Genomic DNA, 15,842 nt, shown 5'->3' on the forward strand with positions numbered 1-15,842 from the left:
GCACCAAGGGAAGGATTTCATGTCCAAGCAGACAGGTGACTGGAGTCTGCAGGGAAGCTCGGCCAGGCTTGCCGGCGACGCAGGACGTCCAGCTACCTCGTCAGCACAGCTCTCTCAGCACGGTCAGCAGAGCAACTCCGTCAGCCTGACGAACGACTATTCGACGACTCCTAGACCAGTTCAGCAACAAGGCGGGATCCAGCTTCCTCCACTATCGCAAGCAACCAACGCGACTCAGGGCGGCTTTCCTCCGCGTTCCGTTGGACTTCCATCGATTCTCAACCCTGCGAACGACGATGACCTGCCCCGTGGCCAGAGGCGGAAGGCTGATCAGCTCGACTCCCCGCCGTCATCGGTAGCTTCGCTTCCTCCGCTTGTTACTACTGCAAACTCAGAGCACTCTGGAAACCCGCTGCAGACGCCCTCCAAACCCGGTCCTCCCTCGATCAACCCTCCACAAAATCGACCCACTCTTACTCCGAGATCACCAACATTTCAGCGGCCTGCTACTTACCAGTCTTTCCAGCCGCCCACGGGAACGATTTCTGCGCAAAGATCACCATTTCCGATTTCACCGCGCACGAAGAATTACACCATCGAAGCAAACTCCCAGCCATTCCCGACTCCGCCTGCTGCAGTCCGCCCTGGCGTTGAATACCCCGCCCCCTCTTTCGATCATGCGGTTGCAGCTCGGAGGATCAGTGGCAACGAGGCTCGCACGACAAGGGCACCATCGTCCAGCGCGAGCCCGAGCACCTCCTACTCGAGTTTCAGCCAAGCCGGTGGCACGGACGACCGCCAGCGCCCGGTCGGGATCCCTATTTCGTCGTCTTCTGGCCAGAACGTTTACCAGATGATGACCCTCGAGACGACGTCTGGCACGGTGCAGCTTCCCGTGGATGTGCAAGCCGCTTCCAAAGTGGCTGACGAGAAGCGTAAACGCAATGCAGGCGCCAGTGCGCGATTCAGGCAACGCCGCAAAGAGAAAGAACGGGAGTCATCAACCACCATTGCCAAGCTCGAGCAGCGGCTAAAGGCGGCTGCTGAAGACGCCGACTTCTACAAGCGCGAACGCGACTATCTGGCTGGCGTTCTCCTGCAGGTCCCAGGCGGTGACCGCCATTTTCCTCGCCCGCAGTCACCTCGCCACCGACGCTCTTCGACCATCCCGAGCGCCATGAGCGCGTCCGGCAGTGCTGGATACATGTCTGGCCCCGAACAGCTCGTAGCGCGCAGTCCAGACCAAGGGCGGAACGTCCGCCGAAGGACGTCTGTGCACTCTCTACCGCCTCCGGCATCTGTGCCCTTACCAGGACCACAGCCAACCCACGGCTTCGCCGGTCAACCTTACGCAAGGACACCTCTGGCTCCACAACCGCCGCCATACCACCAGGGCTCTACAACTCTGCCGTCCCCACTTGGCGGCGTCGGCTCAGCGCAGTTACCACCACCGCAGCTGCAGCCACCGCAGCACACTAGCTCGTCCAACCTGATGCAGGCACCGCCGCAGACTGGCCCCTGGAACCCGTATGCGACCAACCGTCACTCGCAGCCCCCGCGGACGCAGTCTTAGCGCGATGGCAACTGGCAAAAGCCCTAGCAACGACAGGTCACACCAAACGTTTGGATGTGATATGAAAGAAATGCGGCCCAAGCACCGCTTAATGTTTCCTTTGTTACTAGAAAGCTAATCCGTTTCCTTCAACCCGGACTCGCATTCCAACCATGGAGCGGCGGGTGCCTCTTTGTCCCGAGGAAGAGGACAAGAAAAAGATACCCTTTTGCTTTGCCATTTCTGAGCTCATTCACTTTGTCGTTGGTGGGAGGCATTACGGGGCGGATTCTTGTTACTGTTGCTCATCGTCTTTCTCGTATCTTCTGCTCTTCCGGAGGTCTACTGTGTTTCCCTTTCATTCAGATTGTACTAAACTCGAAGATACCCCCAGATCGTTAACTTTTTTTCTTCCTTACCTTTGGCTAGCTTTTCCCCGTCAGCGCTACGCTCGCAGTTACTCCTGCGCTTGCTGCTGCCGCATCCTCTAGCAATTCGATCACATACTGTACCTAAAACCTAATTGTACCAAAACAAACCTTCACAGCTCAGCGCCTGCCCACGTTTCAGCCTAAGAACTCAAAAAGAACCGTCAACGCCTAATCTCCAACCTCGCCACGCTCCGGGAAGTCTCCTACAGGCCCGGCCTGGGCTCCACCTCACCAAACACAACGCAACGGTCGATGATCACGAGATACGCAATGGCAACAACTGAAAAATTTCCCGCAGCTCGCCACTCCGCCGATCCCCCAATCAATCCGTCAATCAGTCAGCCGACGCCGCAGGCAGCGTTACTAAGCCCCCCCGACACCTAATCCGATCCCCATCGCTGCCCAAGGGCACGACCTCACCCGGACGCTCCCCGACCGCCGCTCGCTGCAGCTCGGGGACAGGCCCGCGAGGCGCTCGCTCGCTCGCTGCGAGCCGTACGACGCGGAGCCCTCTCTCTCTTACTCTTGTGGAGCTCGATCGGGGTAATGCAGGCATTGAGAGGAAGGGCGCGCCCGCGCGCGGCCCCGCGCTGCGCGGTGCTGTCTTCCCGGCCTCCCCTGCTGTTTCTTCAGCCACGCGGCGCCGCGCGTGCGCGGGGATGGGGCGGCGTGATGGGAACGGTGATGTGACTGCCTGCGTGCCTGGACGCGAGAGCGAAGGCGGAGCGGGAAGGGAGGGGAGGGGAGAGTTTTGGCTGGGCGGCGTGACTCGGTTTGCTTTGGGGGATTTGCCTGGCTGGCAGGCAGGGCTTGGACTGCTGTTGATGGACGGCGGTGGCGGGGAGGCGGCGCGCGGACGCCGCTTGTAGTGACACTGGGTTGTTTGGTGGTCGGAAATAGAGTTGGGGAGCTCATGCGCGGGCGTTGAGATGCGACAGGTTGGCGAGGATCATTGACGTTGCGGACTTTCTTTTTTGGAGTTTCGCGCCCGCGGTTGCTTTGGGCAGTGAGTTTAGGCTTTTGGGGTGCGAGGCGCGATTTGGCGCGGTTTCAGCGTTCCTGATTTGAGTGTGATGGCGTTGCGTTGCGGTAGCGGACCTTCCTTGAACAGTGGTAGGCTTGTGTGATGATCTTTGGGTCGCAACGTCTCTATGGCGTGATCGGTGTACCTGAGATTTGTGTTTTCAAGAGAGCGGCGGGCGTTGATCCCGTTGGGCTGTTGTTGGGCCTGCTGACGGTAAGGTTTGGACGGCCGTGTTGGTTTCGAGGACGTGGGAAGAGGTCCAGCCCGGCGGTCTCACAGGGCTTATGGGCACGCGGACTGGTTTGCGGCGGATATGTTGCGGTGTTTCTTTTGGCCATTCATTCGGAAATAGATTCATTGGTCTTGCTGTTGGTGTCTTCAGAGTTTCGCTTATGTGCATACGTGTGCCGATGGTGTGGGGATGTGCTGGTCGTCCGTCGGCTAGCGATGCCCCATCGCCCAGATGCTACCCAAGCAAGGCTTAAAAAGGTATACTCTCGGCAGCCTCCCGAGGTTTCTTCAGCCCGCGTGGTCGAAGTTTACAATTTGTAACCCGCGGTCCAATCGACGCTCGGGGAACCCATTCCTTTTACGAGGTACGAGACTTGCACATTGACTTTCTCTTGCAACTGGAAGTCTACGCAAACCTTAAGCACGTGTCGACGTGACAGCTTCGTCAGCAACACGGTGGAGCGACGGTTTGATTGACTCTGGACGCTACCGTGCAGCACACATTGTTAGGTGCAGCGATGATATAATTGCATTCCATTTTCGTGATTCGCCATACCTCGCCTGGCCGACCAGGCTAGGGGAAGCTAGCATTGCGCTCGTGCGGCGTTGTGCACAAATAAACCTTCGGGGCGAGATGCTACCGTTGTCCATCACAAAAGTTTCACTCAAAGCCAAGGCGTGAAGTGGCTGGCGAGCAGTCGACTCCGCAGGGCGGGATGGATGATCCCTGTAAGCGGCCGGTACCTGAGTGCGGAGGGGCTCCTTTGGTCTGACGCAACCACCGCGCGTGACTCGCGCTTGCAGTAGCGCCAGAGGGCATTGCCGACCGACGCCGGGTGTTATTAAGCTTCCACTTCACCTCCACCGCGGGACTGCGACTCCACAGAATGAATCGTGGTCGATGGTATTATTATGCGTCCGCTATTGATTTTAAAGTCACCTGAGGGCCTGACACGACGTGCATGTTGCCGTGAACCTTCAGCGCAGACTTTACACCTCGTCCTGGCGATGATGCGCTGATGCAGATCCACGGGAGTGTCTGCACCGTCCACCGCCAGGAGACAAGGAGCCATCGTGCCATCATAAATCATGGCGGCCCATTACTCGATGTTGAAAAGCTTTCAGCTAGCAGAGCCGCTTCAACACCGTCACGCTGTCCTGGAGGACAGTCGACGGGACCATTTTCATGAATAATGACATCGAAAAGCCCTGCATAGCCGTCACGGCAATACCTGCTGCAGGACGCAGTTTGAGCTGCGTACTCAACTCTGCACCACACGCTGACGTCTGCTTGTCAGAACCTTGCCCGAGAAACCTGCGATGCTATCGAGCAGATCGTCCAAGTCCATGTCTTTCACGCTATTTCCCTCGTCTCGGCCCCGGCGTGCTTTGGAGCTTGGCTGTCGAGATACTGCAGGTTTAGGGCGCTGCGGTTTCTCAAATAGCCAGTCCAGATCTTCATCTGACGCTACCACATGGCGTTTCCGCGCAGTGGGGCTTTTGAGGGCACACGGGCTCTCTCTCGGGGTTGGATCGGGTTTCGGTTCCGCTTGAGGTTTACCACGGCTTTTGGAGACTCCAGAATTATTGCGTGGCTGATCGCGTACACGAGTCGGGTCTTTTGTAGGTCTTGCCGGGCCGGGCCGTGTTATGGCATGGAGCTCAGAGGTGTGGGCTGGAACCATATCAGGGCAGACGGATCCCTTGGGCGAAGTGGAAAGTGTATTCTGGATGCGCTTACAAAGCTCCTCTTGCGGTCGGGAACGGCGGACAATATTAACGTCCGTTTCCGTAAGGGCACCACGGCCTTTCGTGGCTCGCCTGGTGGTCTTGCTTTTCACTGGCTCCTTGACAATATCACTGCCGGTGGCATTTGCCTCGCTGACAAATGTAGTCGGCTGTTGTAGTAGTTCGTCCTCTTGCGGCTCGCTTGTTGTTGTGTGAGGATCCATCTTCCTAGCTCGCGAAGAATGTCCATTTGGTTGACTGGCTGCTTTGCGACTTCGCCGCTTAGGCGGTTGCGAGGTTCCCTTCTCCAGCGACTCATCAACCCTGGGTGAAATAACATCTTCGTGTATCTCTGGCAGAAGCGCTTGGGCAGCCAGGGAGGGCTCTTGCACGGCGGCCTTCTTTCGCCTTGCCGGCTTGCTTTCGGCTTCTGGTGCACGCCTCAGTTTATCTGTAGGCACAAGATCTGCTTCATACCCCAGTGTGACTTTCTCCGTAGCACTGACAGCCGCTTTCCTCCTTGGCCTTTTAGATTGTACCGCAGACTCGCTCATTGCATTTTCAACAACATCCGTCTTGACTGCAAGATCTTTCGTTGGCTTTTTCTCCTTTTTAGTCGTGTCTCTCGACTTCTTAGCTTGAGTTTTCCTCGCAGCCGTTTCGTTGCTTTCCTTTGGCGCATTAACCGATTGCGATTCAGGAGCTTCCGGTTTTCTTCTCTTCGCTTTCGCAGGTACCGTTTTCGGAGGTGAAGCAGGGGCATCTTCAGAAACGACTTCTGGTATTGTTGATACCGGCTCTCCCTTATCGCAAGCCCTCTTTCTCGATTTCAGTCCAAAGATGAATGTGTCCTCAGCTGCCTTGATCGGTGCCTGCTTTTTCTCTGCGATGCGCGGCTTTCGAGCCGCTTTGATCTCGCTCGAATCACTGGTCGGTGCCAATTCTTCCGCAGGAGCATTCGAAATGCTTTTGCCGTCTAGTGTCGTCTCCAGCAGCTTCCGGCATGCTCGTTGGGGCTTTTTGCATGGTTCCGAGGCCGTCGACGCTGTCAGAGGTTCGTCTTTTTGGCCTCGCAATGGAGACTTTGAGATTTGCTGCGCCCTTGCGATCTGCTTCCGTTCTTTGACAGCCTCTTCTCTCAGATGTACAAGCTTTGCGTGACCATCGTCCGCCTCTTTGCTCACTCTCCGTCTCTTTGAAGGGGGCTCGATCGTTGGTTGCGCTGGTGCGATTTGCTCGGCTATGGATGTGGGAAGGGCGAAGGAAAAGCCGAAGTCTGCTGTGATTTCTCGAACACTATTTGGGTCAGTATAAAGACTCGAAAGTGCATAGACAAGGCATGCATACCCCGCTCCTCTCTGTCGCATAAGATGTCGCTCGATTCTGGTCTCTGAAATACCGTTAGCCTTGGTACTGTGGAGAAGAATGTGCCATGATATTACCTCGAGTAGGAGTACCCTGTGACATGTTTCCTGTATAGTATACACTCTGCGCTTCATGCGCCACAGGGATGGTGTTGGAATGCTCTCGTGTGCGGACTGTTTAGAGCTTGTTCGATGCATGTTGACGTCTTTCCTCTTCGAGATACGGTTTTGGAGCTAAGGTTCGGCGCGACGCGGGGACGGCTGCGGGCGCGGCTGCGTTGCCCCTCCGCCGGCGCTGTTTGTGTACGGAGGACGTTCGTCAGGTCTCAAGCCGACTGAGAGTTGGTGAGCACAGCGATACCGACCAACGACAACGGCGCCTATAGCGGCCATCGTACTAAGAGACACCCGTAAACATGGTATGCGTCTCCCCCTTGCACTCCAAACTATCGCCATTGCTAACGAGCACCAGTCTACATTCCGCGCCTCCACACTTTCACCTGGATCGGAAACTGGCAGCGTCCGCCAGTCGCCATTCCGCCGCCAGAACTCGCACGCCGGCCAGAGAGAATCCACGCCTTCGAGCTCGCCTACCAAATCTCCCGCCTCTGGATCAGCGATGCGGATGGGCTCTCTTTCACCTGAGAAGGCTTCACCTTTCGTCCGCCGACCGAGCCAGATCAACAATCAAGCCTCCGAGCGGCCATCCAGTCCACTCGCGCGACCACCGAGCGGATTCGGCTCTCCTCTCAGGAACGTAGCAGGCGGAAGACAAGCAAGAGTAGAAAGCAGCAGCGACGCGAGCATGGACAGACTGGAATCCCCACAAGCCTCGCCAACGCGTCGCATCTCCCCCGTCGAGATCCCCAGCTCGCCCGTCCTCGACTCCCCCTCGCCTCTAGACGGCATGCGCCCGCCGCCCATCCGCGAACCCTCAAACACCGCCCTCAACATCCCCAACCAAGCCAACCTCCGCCCCACCTCCCACCGCACCGTAACCGCCTCCTCCGCCTCCACAATCCGCCAACCAAACTTCACCGCCTCCGCCGCGCCGCGCCCAACCCCCAACCCCAACACCAGCCTCTCAGCAGGAGCAGGAGCAGGCTACACGACCCTCCCGCCACCCCTCCTGCACGCCCTGCGCTCCAGCTTCGAAATCCTCGACCCCTCCGCAACCGGCAGCATAACGCCCGCCACCCTCCCCACCACCCTCGAACAAATCGGCCTCCCCGCGCCCCCACCCAGCCAACTCCCCGCCTACTTCCCACCTCCGCACAGCACCTCCCTCAACCTCGCCACCTACCTCGACACGCTCTCCAGCCCGCTGACGCAACTCTCGGCCCCCGAAGAGCTCCTCGCCGCCTTCGCGGCCTTCGACACCGACGACAGCGGGCAGATCGACGCGCGCGAGCTGCGCGAAGCCCTGCTCAAAACTGCCCCCGAGCCCGGCGAGGAGGACTACAGGATCGGGGAGCGCGAGGTGGAGGCTGTGCTGGGGGAGTTTGTGGGCAGGAGGGCGTTTGGCGCCAAGGGGCTGAATGCGAATAAGGGGAAGGGGGATGTGTTCCGGTATAGGGATTTCATGGCGAATTTGACGGGCGGGGGTGGAGGGGAGGGGATGGAGCAGGGGGTGGGAGCCTGAGTTGGAGGCGTTATTTCGACGCGAGGGTACATTTCTATTTGATGGGTTTCGGAACACGATGGAAGGGCGTTCAGTGAGGACTGGGAAAGAGAGGGAAGGATGAGCGGGATTAATCGAGATGACGAGTCACACGTGAGACCGATGCCTTTAATTCGCACTGTCTGTTTTGTTTAAATACCAGGGTATCTACGCTACGAGAAAAGATCCGACAACGCCTTGCACATGCTGGATGTTTTGACTTGGCTGGCCCCGCCAGCACGAGCCCTTGTGTGTGTGCTGTCATATGTGTGAAGAAGTACCGTATGTCCTTGCCTGCCTGAACTGCGCCTGTACACGGAAAGCCGTCGTGTTTTTTGGTCCCTGCTTTGACCTGGGACTCCATTGGGGACGTAAAGAAGGTAGAGGTGGTATGTGTGTGGATGCAAGGAAACGTTGTCAGATTGTGTCGACTGTTCTTTGAAGAGTCGCGAATTGGACGCCGACAGCGCGTCGCGTCGATGTTGTGAAGCCTCAGAAGGAAGATACGAAAAGCCGTGATGACAGAAGAGAGACATGGAAGAGAGAGAAAAGGTCGATATGAGGAGGGTGGCGTGCAGGCTTCCGCGCCAGAAGTTTAGTAGACGCCGATCTCAGCGACTCGCACGCGCTCACGTAGACCCGCCACACCGCCAGACTCCAAGGTCTTTCGGCAGCGAGTGCACATTCTCAAGGCACACCAGCTGCAACTCCAGAACTGGCCTTCGTCGTCGGCATGGCAGACAGCGCATTCCACTTGGGCGTACTTGTTGCGTGAAGGTAACAAACGCGTGTGCGAGCGGTAGCACTTGATCTGTGTGAACGAAAGCGGGGGAGCGTAGGCGAAGCCGGAAGACTTGAATTGGTGGCCCAAATTGCGGTTCGTTGTGTCAATGTTCAAGTCCAGGTCCGCTTCGGTGGCTGGTTGGGGAAGCGCGGTGTGAGATATTGAGGAGTATGGGTGTATGGTGGAGGCGGTGGCAGAGGTTGGGAGGTTGATGAACGGGGGTGTTGCGCTGGTGTAGGCTGATGTTGATGTGACGACGGTGTTGGCGGACGTGCTGTTGTCGGTTGCGTTGCGCGACTGAGCTCGAGATTCGGCGCGGCGGCGTGCGGTGCTGAGGCCGTTGAGAAAGGATGAGGCGGATTGCAGTGTTCGGGCTTCCTACAGGTAAATGCATTAGACGGTGTTCAGGCGCACATCGGCGAAGTGAGACATACATTGAAGATAGCAAAACCACTGCTGCGTCTTCGTGCTCTCGAGACTTCAACGTCTGGCGCCGGCGGTGGGGTGGCGTCGTCCGGAGTGTCCATGCGGTCTTTGAGGCCATACTTGTGTGGACTATCTTCTGGGATAGGCGAAGGTGCAGGCAAGGTGGGAGACAACGCGGACACGCGTAGGTGCATCGGCGATTCTTCATCTTCCACAGAGCCTTCGGCTTGAGTGTTATTTGGCTGGTCGGTTATAGTGTCACTGGCGCTAAGTGGCCTAGACGCCCTCTCCTCAGTTAAAGTGGCTGTGGGCGATTCGCGAGGCATCGGCATCGAAGGTGACGGCGCCGAATGGCGATGTGCATGCCTCGCTCTACTGCGCTCTTGCTCATCTTCGGTGATTTGATAGTCGTCGTCGTCGGCCGTGCCATCAAGGTTGGGCGCCGTGGCTGCCCTCGGAACTTCAATGACAGTCCCGGTCAGTTCAGCATGCAGAGGGGATTTGCCATCCAATCGCTTGAAAACGTTCATCGAGCTGCGGCGCGGCATCCGTGCAGTCTTCGTGCGCGATGCTCTCAGCACGCTCTGGGTCGAGTTGGCGTCTGAGTCGTCAATGGCGCCATTCTCCACAGAGATGTGGTGCGAATGCTGGTTGCCCATGCTGATTTCACTGTTCGAACGGTCGTTGAGGTGCAATGCTGGTGTTCTGCGATGGCGCGGTCGGCCTCGTTCTGGCGAGAGCGATGCGGGCGTGGAGACCACGACCTGCGATAATTCCTGGTTAGGGTCTGTCCCACGAATTGCCTGCTTCAGTTCATAGGCGGGTAGGGAGGAGGCGCCGTTGGTTCCGTCGACGGACAGATTAGCAGGGCGATGCGAACGGGAGAGCAGAGAACGTGGTTCGCGTGCTGGTGTTGAGGTATGCGAGGGAGTAGCAGGCGGCGAGTGTTTGTGCTCAGGCACGTGGGAAGCGGGTTGCTGCTGCGTGTTCGTTTGTACTCCGGGCGTTCCTGCTTCGACATCAATCCGGGAAGCGCTCGTCGTCGGACATGCCGTCTCATTTTGGAACCAATCGTCCTCGTCTGGTCCGGTGGTTGTTGGTTGGCTGGATTGAGATTCCTCGTTGGTAGATTGCAGCGGACGTTTGCGCTGGTCGTGCGGGAAGTCTTCTCTACACGGCGAAAGCGAGTCTGTCGGTGAGCTCGACCGCTGGTAGTGGGCCGTGGCTGCCATGACGGACAAGATGTCCAGCCGCGCCGACTGAGGGCGGAACTTGCGTGAAGCAGGCGCCATTGGCGAGGTGACTTTGTCCTTTCGACTGTTCGATATCAAAAGAGGGCAGCATAGGGAAGGGAGGCGAGGTAAGGCACAGTCTCAGGTGTTTAGCTGGGTACTCCACCTCAAACAGCAAGCGAGGGCAGGCCCGAAACATATAGCAAAGTACCTACCTGCTGACCGCATCGACGTACGGCGAACAGACCATGCGGCCACGACATACACGCCCCGCGCACGCCGCCTCGATCCGGAGAGTCGGGTGCCATCACGATGGCATCGCATCGACTGACCGATGCGCACAGCAACAACCGGGCGGCCGAGTGCGCAATCAGACGACGGGCGGTCTTACGGCGCCTGGCCGAGCTGCTGCCGCCTGCACTGCGTCCTCTGCCGCCGCGCGCGATGCAGAGACTGCAGGTCAACGGCGCACGAACGGGCAAAGTGCATGGACACACCCGGTTGGAGGGCATGGATAGCACAGAGGGCTGGCCGGGCGAGGATGGCAGTAGACGGCAGTGGATGGCTCGCGTGCGGTAGCACCAGGCCAAGCTTCTTCCACGCCGGGGTCTGGCACCTTCCTGTAACACGCCCAATTTCGCCCAGCAGCCTATGCCTGACGCACTGTGCGGCGCATGCCGTCGGGAGGCGTGCTCATCTAATCGACGCGCGCCCTCACGGAAGCACCGAAATATGGGCGGCCATGCAAACGAGAAAGACATCGGCGGTTGCCTCTGCTGTACGAGGACCGCGCTTTAACACCGATGGACAGCGGCGGACGTGCCCTCGGTGCATCTCACAGATCTGCGCAGGCGATGCAGGAACGCGATCACCGTTGGCCGCGCGCCAATCAGCGCCCGCTGATCCGCCAGCTCAGCACTCGGTGACGACATTTTGCTTTGGCCAGGCCTTTGCCATCTTACATCCTCCGTCCAGCACGAGGACGATGCCATCTCCGACAGATAGACAGCGTGCCGGGCATGCCTTTGATGCGCATTCCCTACACCGCGCCTCTTCCACCGCCTTCATACATCCCAGCATCAGCAGCTAGCACCGAAGGCGCACTTCACGCGCTGCAGTCTTTCCTCACCTCCACCAAACATGGCCAGAGGGGCAACGGGCGAACACTCCTCCTCACCGGCGCCGGTATAAGCGTTGCTAGTGGCCTCGCCGACTACCGCGGCAGCAATGGCACATACACCTTGAACAAGACATACCGTCCGATCTACTACCACGAGTTCTGCGCCAGCCATGAGGCGAGGAAGCGGTACTGGGCCCGCAGCTTTCTGGGCTGGACGAATCTGAACCGCAGCAAGCCCAACCCTGCCCACAACGCCGTCGCTGGTCTCGGAGATCTCGGCCTTCTATCCAGCGTCATCACGCAGAATGTCGACTCGTTCCACCCTCGAGCACATCCCGATCTGCGCACCCTGGAGCTACACGGCTACCTCCGCAGTACAGTCTGCATCTCATGTCGGACTGAATACGACCGAGCGAAGTTCCAGGCAGACCTCGCCTCTCTGAACCCCGCATGGGCCGATTTCCTCGCCGAAATGCTGGATTCGGGAGCGCTCACTACGGAGAACCCGGAAGAGAGGAGGAAGAGAGGGCTGAGGACAAACCCAGATGGTGACGTGGACGTGCCCGGGGTGGAGTACAGCTCTTTCCGCTACCCGGCGTGCCCGGTATGTCTGAATAAACCTCCAGAGGGCAAGACGGTGGACGTGGACAAGGATGGTGCTTGGGTTGCCAAATCCCCTGCTACGGCCGGCGTGCTAAAGCCGGCGGTCATTATGTTTGGAGAATCGATACCTAATCCCGTGAAACTGGCTGTTGAGAATGCCGTCGACGAAGCCAGCCGTGTTCTTATCTTGGGGTCTTCCCTCGCGACGTACTCTGCATGGAGGCTGGCGAAGAGGGCCAAAGAGCAAGGGAAACCCATCGGCATTGCGAACATGGGAGGGGTCAGAGGCGAGAAGCAATTCTTTGCCGACCTGGTAAACAGCGGAGACGGAAGCGAGGGAGTGAGATGTGCGGAGACTCTCGAGACATTCCTGCCGCAGTTGGTGGACAGAATACGACAAACTGGCTTCACTCCCTCGCCAATAATCGAACGCGTTATGAGGAATCCAAACTTCCAGCCTGCGCCTTGGGCCTAGAGATTCGTCACCAACATTGCTTCAGGCTGGCAGAGATGTATCCTCTGGGCAGTGCTGACAGCTGGTAGCATTTGCCTGTCAACTCATGCCGCTTTTTGGCGCAGCTGGATCTATTAACAACGGCATTATCACTTGCGGAGCTGGAGAGGGCTCCATGAGCTTACAGATCGAAGGAAGCGAAGCTCGTGTCATGCTCCAGCCAGCCCAGATGCCTTGGAACAATGGGACACTGGCGACGAAGGAAGACAACTGTGTCAGCGCCGCTTGCGATCAGCTAAGGCGTCCGTCCAAGCATCGGCTCAGCCATGAAGTCGAAGCACAAGCAACGAATATTCACACACCCTCACCCCGTCAATGACCCGGCTGCTAACATGTGACCTTCGCAAAGGCATGCCTACACGGGCTTGAGGCTTCGGAAAATAAGTCAATTTAGCAGATAAACTTTGATGCATTATGATCGCTCGAATTCTTACTGCTCGGCTCCACGATCGTGAATAGAACAACGCCAGTCTACATTCATCCGAGCCTTCAGTGGCGACTTGCTCCGCGACCGCTAGAGTAGTAGTGGTGTAGAGGCATCCCACGGTCGCATTCTCCAAAGCCCAGCGAGTGCCTCCCGAGCAGCCGCGGCTCCGGACGGCGCGGTGCGAAGGACTAAATTTAGAAGTCCCCGCAAACCGGCGAAGCCCTAAAGAGCGTGTGTTCGGCACGCGGGCATCTCGTGTGTCTCTGCCTTACTTGAAGGAGCTAAACACGTCGTATTCCTTTGAACCATAATGTGTCTAGCGAACGTCCTTACATCATTAGCCAGGGACAGTGTGCAACGCCAATGCAACGACGGGCAGCGCCCATGGATAGTGAAGGCCCGCGCCTGACTGCGATACGAGACACTACGACAGTGGATGCAACTTTCGATCCTGAGTAGGTAAGGCATACCACTAGGGCCCTAAGTATAGCCATTCGGAGCTTTTACGATGCGCGTGATCTGCGTGGAGAGCTGGAGACGACATGGCCATGGAATGCGATCTAGCGGCAGCGTACGGCGCCGAACACGACGGGCACAAGCAAGGGTTCACCGACGCGACCATGATGTCTGCGGTGAAGGCAGGTAGGTGTATAAAGTGAACGAGTGAGCCCGTCAGGACATGTCTTTCTCTCCCATCATCCAACAGCTTCACGTCCTCACAACAACTTCATACCATCAACCCAACAACCCACCTCCAATTCTCAAAACCAACCAACCCAACAACCCACCATCACCAAAATGCACTTCTCCACCCTCACCCTCGCCGGCCTCGCCGCCTCCGCCTCCGCCGCGACCTTCTACGTCGACAACAAGTGCACCTTCCCCCTCTACCTCCAATCCAAGCACGACGCCTCCAGCACCGGCGTCATCACCCTCCCGGCCGGCAAGACCAACGCCTTCAACACCTACATTCCCGGCGCGGACGTCAAGCAGAGCAGCATCACCGTCTCGCGCCAGCCCGACCTCAGCAGCCCGCTGCAGGCCGTCTACAACACCGGCTCCAACCCGGACCGCACCTACTACGACCTCAGCACCATCTTCGGCGACCCCCTCAAGGCCGAGGGCTTTGAGCTGCTCGCTGGCTCTGCCAGCAATGGCTACTCGGTCTCGTGCAAGCCGCGCCAGTCTGGTGACTGCCCGAACACGTACAGCCCGAGCAACCCGAGCGGCAAGAATGCCGTTTTCAACCAGGGCACCAACGCGAACTTGATTCTGCAGCTTTGCAGCTCGAACGGCAACTCTTCTTAGGCGGTCGAGATGAACGAGCTGAGGTGGCGGAGAATGGCGGGTCGATCGACGAGCGAGGTGGAAGTGGTTGGCTAGACGCACGCATTGCATTGCATTGCATTGTCCTCATGAGTTACGCAGATACATAATCTAATCCATTCTTTCACGCATCACACCGTCTTCCGCATCCTGACCAGTTATCCATTGACAATCCCAAGCGAATTCTCGCGCTCATTCACCATCCCAAACTCACGCCCCCGACGACGCCCCCATCGCCGTCTTCACACCCTCCCTTAACTCCCTCTCGACCTTCTCCTCCGGCTCATCCTCAAACGCCGCCGCCACAATCGCGTAGAACAACGGACTCAGCACGACGAACATGACAAACGCAAACGCCGCAAGCCCCACGCGCTCGTGGACCAGACTCCACACAAGCAGCGGCATCGCCGCCCCTTCGCCGCCGCACACTCCGGCTACGAACAAGCCTGCCCCGCGCGTCAGCCAGCGCACACGATTCGACGGTTCCTCTGCGCAGCTCAGAAACGGGAGCGGCACTCACGAGCCTTCAGCGTCGACGCCTTCTCGCGCCGCTCCGCCGCCTCCCCCTCGTAGATCCGCAGCTTGACGTCCCGGCACACGGCCCAGCCGTCTTCGCGCCCGAAGATCTCGAGGTACATGGCGGCTGGGTAGGCGCGCAGCTCGCGGCCTTGCCCGATCGTCCAGCGGGCTGCGATGTGTTGGGCGTGGGAGGCGGGGAGGGAGCGGTTGGTGGTTAGGAGGGAGGCGATGTAGGCGCGGACGGAGGCGGGGGAGGCCGAGGGGGAGGGTTGGGAGAGGGTGGGGGAGGGGGGAGTGTAGATGGGGGTTTCTTCTTCGGTTTTGTCTGGGGGTGGGGTTGGGGAGGGGGACATTGTGGTTGGTTTGGGGTGGGTGAGAGGGGGATTGAAGAGGGTAACGTTCAAACTGTTCAGATTTCGTGAAGATCTCTGGTGGATATGCTCTGGAAACGAATGCCTTTGTGTGGCTGTGAGAGTCGGGTACAGTGGTTCAGTGGACCTACGACGTTTAGGCCTGATGCTGAAGGATTCGCTAGTTCGAGGCGGAGGGCGGATTTGACGGCATGTCGAGGGGTTGCACCGAAGGGTTCGAGACGTTTATATGTGACAGGTCCCGTGTTTCTCACGTGGATAGAGGAGCGCAGTAAGATTCCCCTCATACAGACCGCTACGAGATTCAAATTGAAGTCCCATCCCTTGTGTCGTCCTGCGTTCACCATGCCGTGCGATGTGGTTGCCGTGTGTCTTCGCTCAACACCTCCGCGAGGCAGCGTAATTGCATAGACCTCGAAAGCCGCAGTGGCTGAAGTCTTTCCAGAGATAATATCACACTATCAGCCTCGGTATCGGCGTGCAGCGAATGGCGACAAAACAATGATGCTTATTTAACCGCCGAGTAAACT

General features: G+C 58.2%; 6 protein-coding genes across 6 annotated transcripts; 4 read left to right on the forward strand and 2 right to left on the reverse strand.

The window, feature by feature from the left end:
• Positions 1 to 19: 19 nt before the first annotated feature.
• Positions 20 to 1,573, forward strand: WHR41_03739 (uncharacterized protein; the record flags this gene model as incomplete). The annotated part of the gene is made up of 1 exon (XM_069372345.1): positions 20 to 1,573. One exon carries the CDS (start codon positions 20 to 22, stop codon positions 1,571 to 1,573), a length of 1,554 nt encoding a protein of 517 aa, XP_069230641.1.
• A 5,090-nt stretch (positions 1,574 to 6,663) lies between these two features.
• On the forward strand, positions 6,664 to 8,102 carry WHR41_03740 (uncharacterized protein). Its single transcript, XM_069372346.1, has 2 exons — positions 6,664 to 6,749; positions 6,803 to 8,102. Exons 1-2 carry the CDS (start codon positions 6,747 to 6,749, stop codon positions 7,970 to 7,972), a joined length of 1,173 nt encoding a protein of 390 aa, XP_069230521.1. The 5' UTR covers positions 6,664 to 6,746; the 3' UTR covers positions 7,973 to 8,102.
• Positions 8,103 to 8,146: 44 nt separating this feature from the next.
• On the reverse strand, positions 8,147 to 10,492 carry WHR41_03741 (uncharacterized protein; the record flags this gene model as incomplete). Its single annotated transcript, XM_069372347.1, has 2 exons — positions 8,147 to 9,152; positions 9,209 to 10,492. The coding sequence occupies 2 exons, from the start codon at positions 10,490 to 10,492 to the stop codon at positions 8,586 to 8,588; spliced, it is 1,851 nt and encodes a 616-aa protein (XP_069230522.1). The 3' UTR covers positions 8,147 to 8,585.
• Positions 10,493 to 11,451: 959 nt separating this feature from the next.
• On the forward strand, positions 11,452 to 12,630 carry WHR41_03742 (uncharacterized protein; the record flags this gene model as incomplete). Its single annotated transcript, XM_069372348.1, has 1 exon — positions 11,452 to 12,630. The coding sequence occupies one exon, from the start codon at positions 11,452 to 11,454 to the stop codon at positions 12,628 to 12,630; it is 1,179 nt and encodes a 392-aa protein (XP_069230523.1).
• A 1,264-nt stretch (positions 12,631 to 13,894) lies between these two features.
• On the forward strand, positions 13,895 to 14,404 carry WHR41_03743 (uncharacterized protein; the record flags this gene model as incomplete). The annotated part of the gene is made up of 1 exon (XM_069372349.1): positions 13,895 to 14,404. The coding sequence occupies one exon, from the start codon at positions 13,895 to 13,897 to the stop codon at positions 14,402 to 14,404; it is 510 nt and encodes a 169-aa protein (XP_069230524.1).
• A 228-nt stretch (positions 14,405 to 14,632) lies between these two features.
• On the reverse strand, positions 14,633 to 15,294 carry WHR41_03744 (uncharacterized protein; the record flags this gene model as incomplete). The annotated part of the gene is made up of 2 exons (XM_069372350.1): positions 14,633 to 14,868; positions 14,943 to 15,294. 2 exons carry the CDS (start codon positions 15,292 to 15,294, stop codon positions 14,633 to 14,635), a joined length of 588 nt encoding a protein of 195 aa, XP_069230517.1.
• Positions 15,295 to 15,842: the final 548 nt, after the last annotated feature.

The sequence above is a fragment of the Cladosporium halotolerans genome, assembly GCF_011745625.1.
Source record: "Cladosporium halotolerans strain TM138-S3 chromosome Unknown Sca10, whole genome shotgun sequence".
NCBI lineage: Eukaryota > Fungi > Ascomycota > Dothideomycetes > Cladosporiales > Cladosporiaceae > Cladosporium > Cladosporium halotolerans.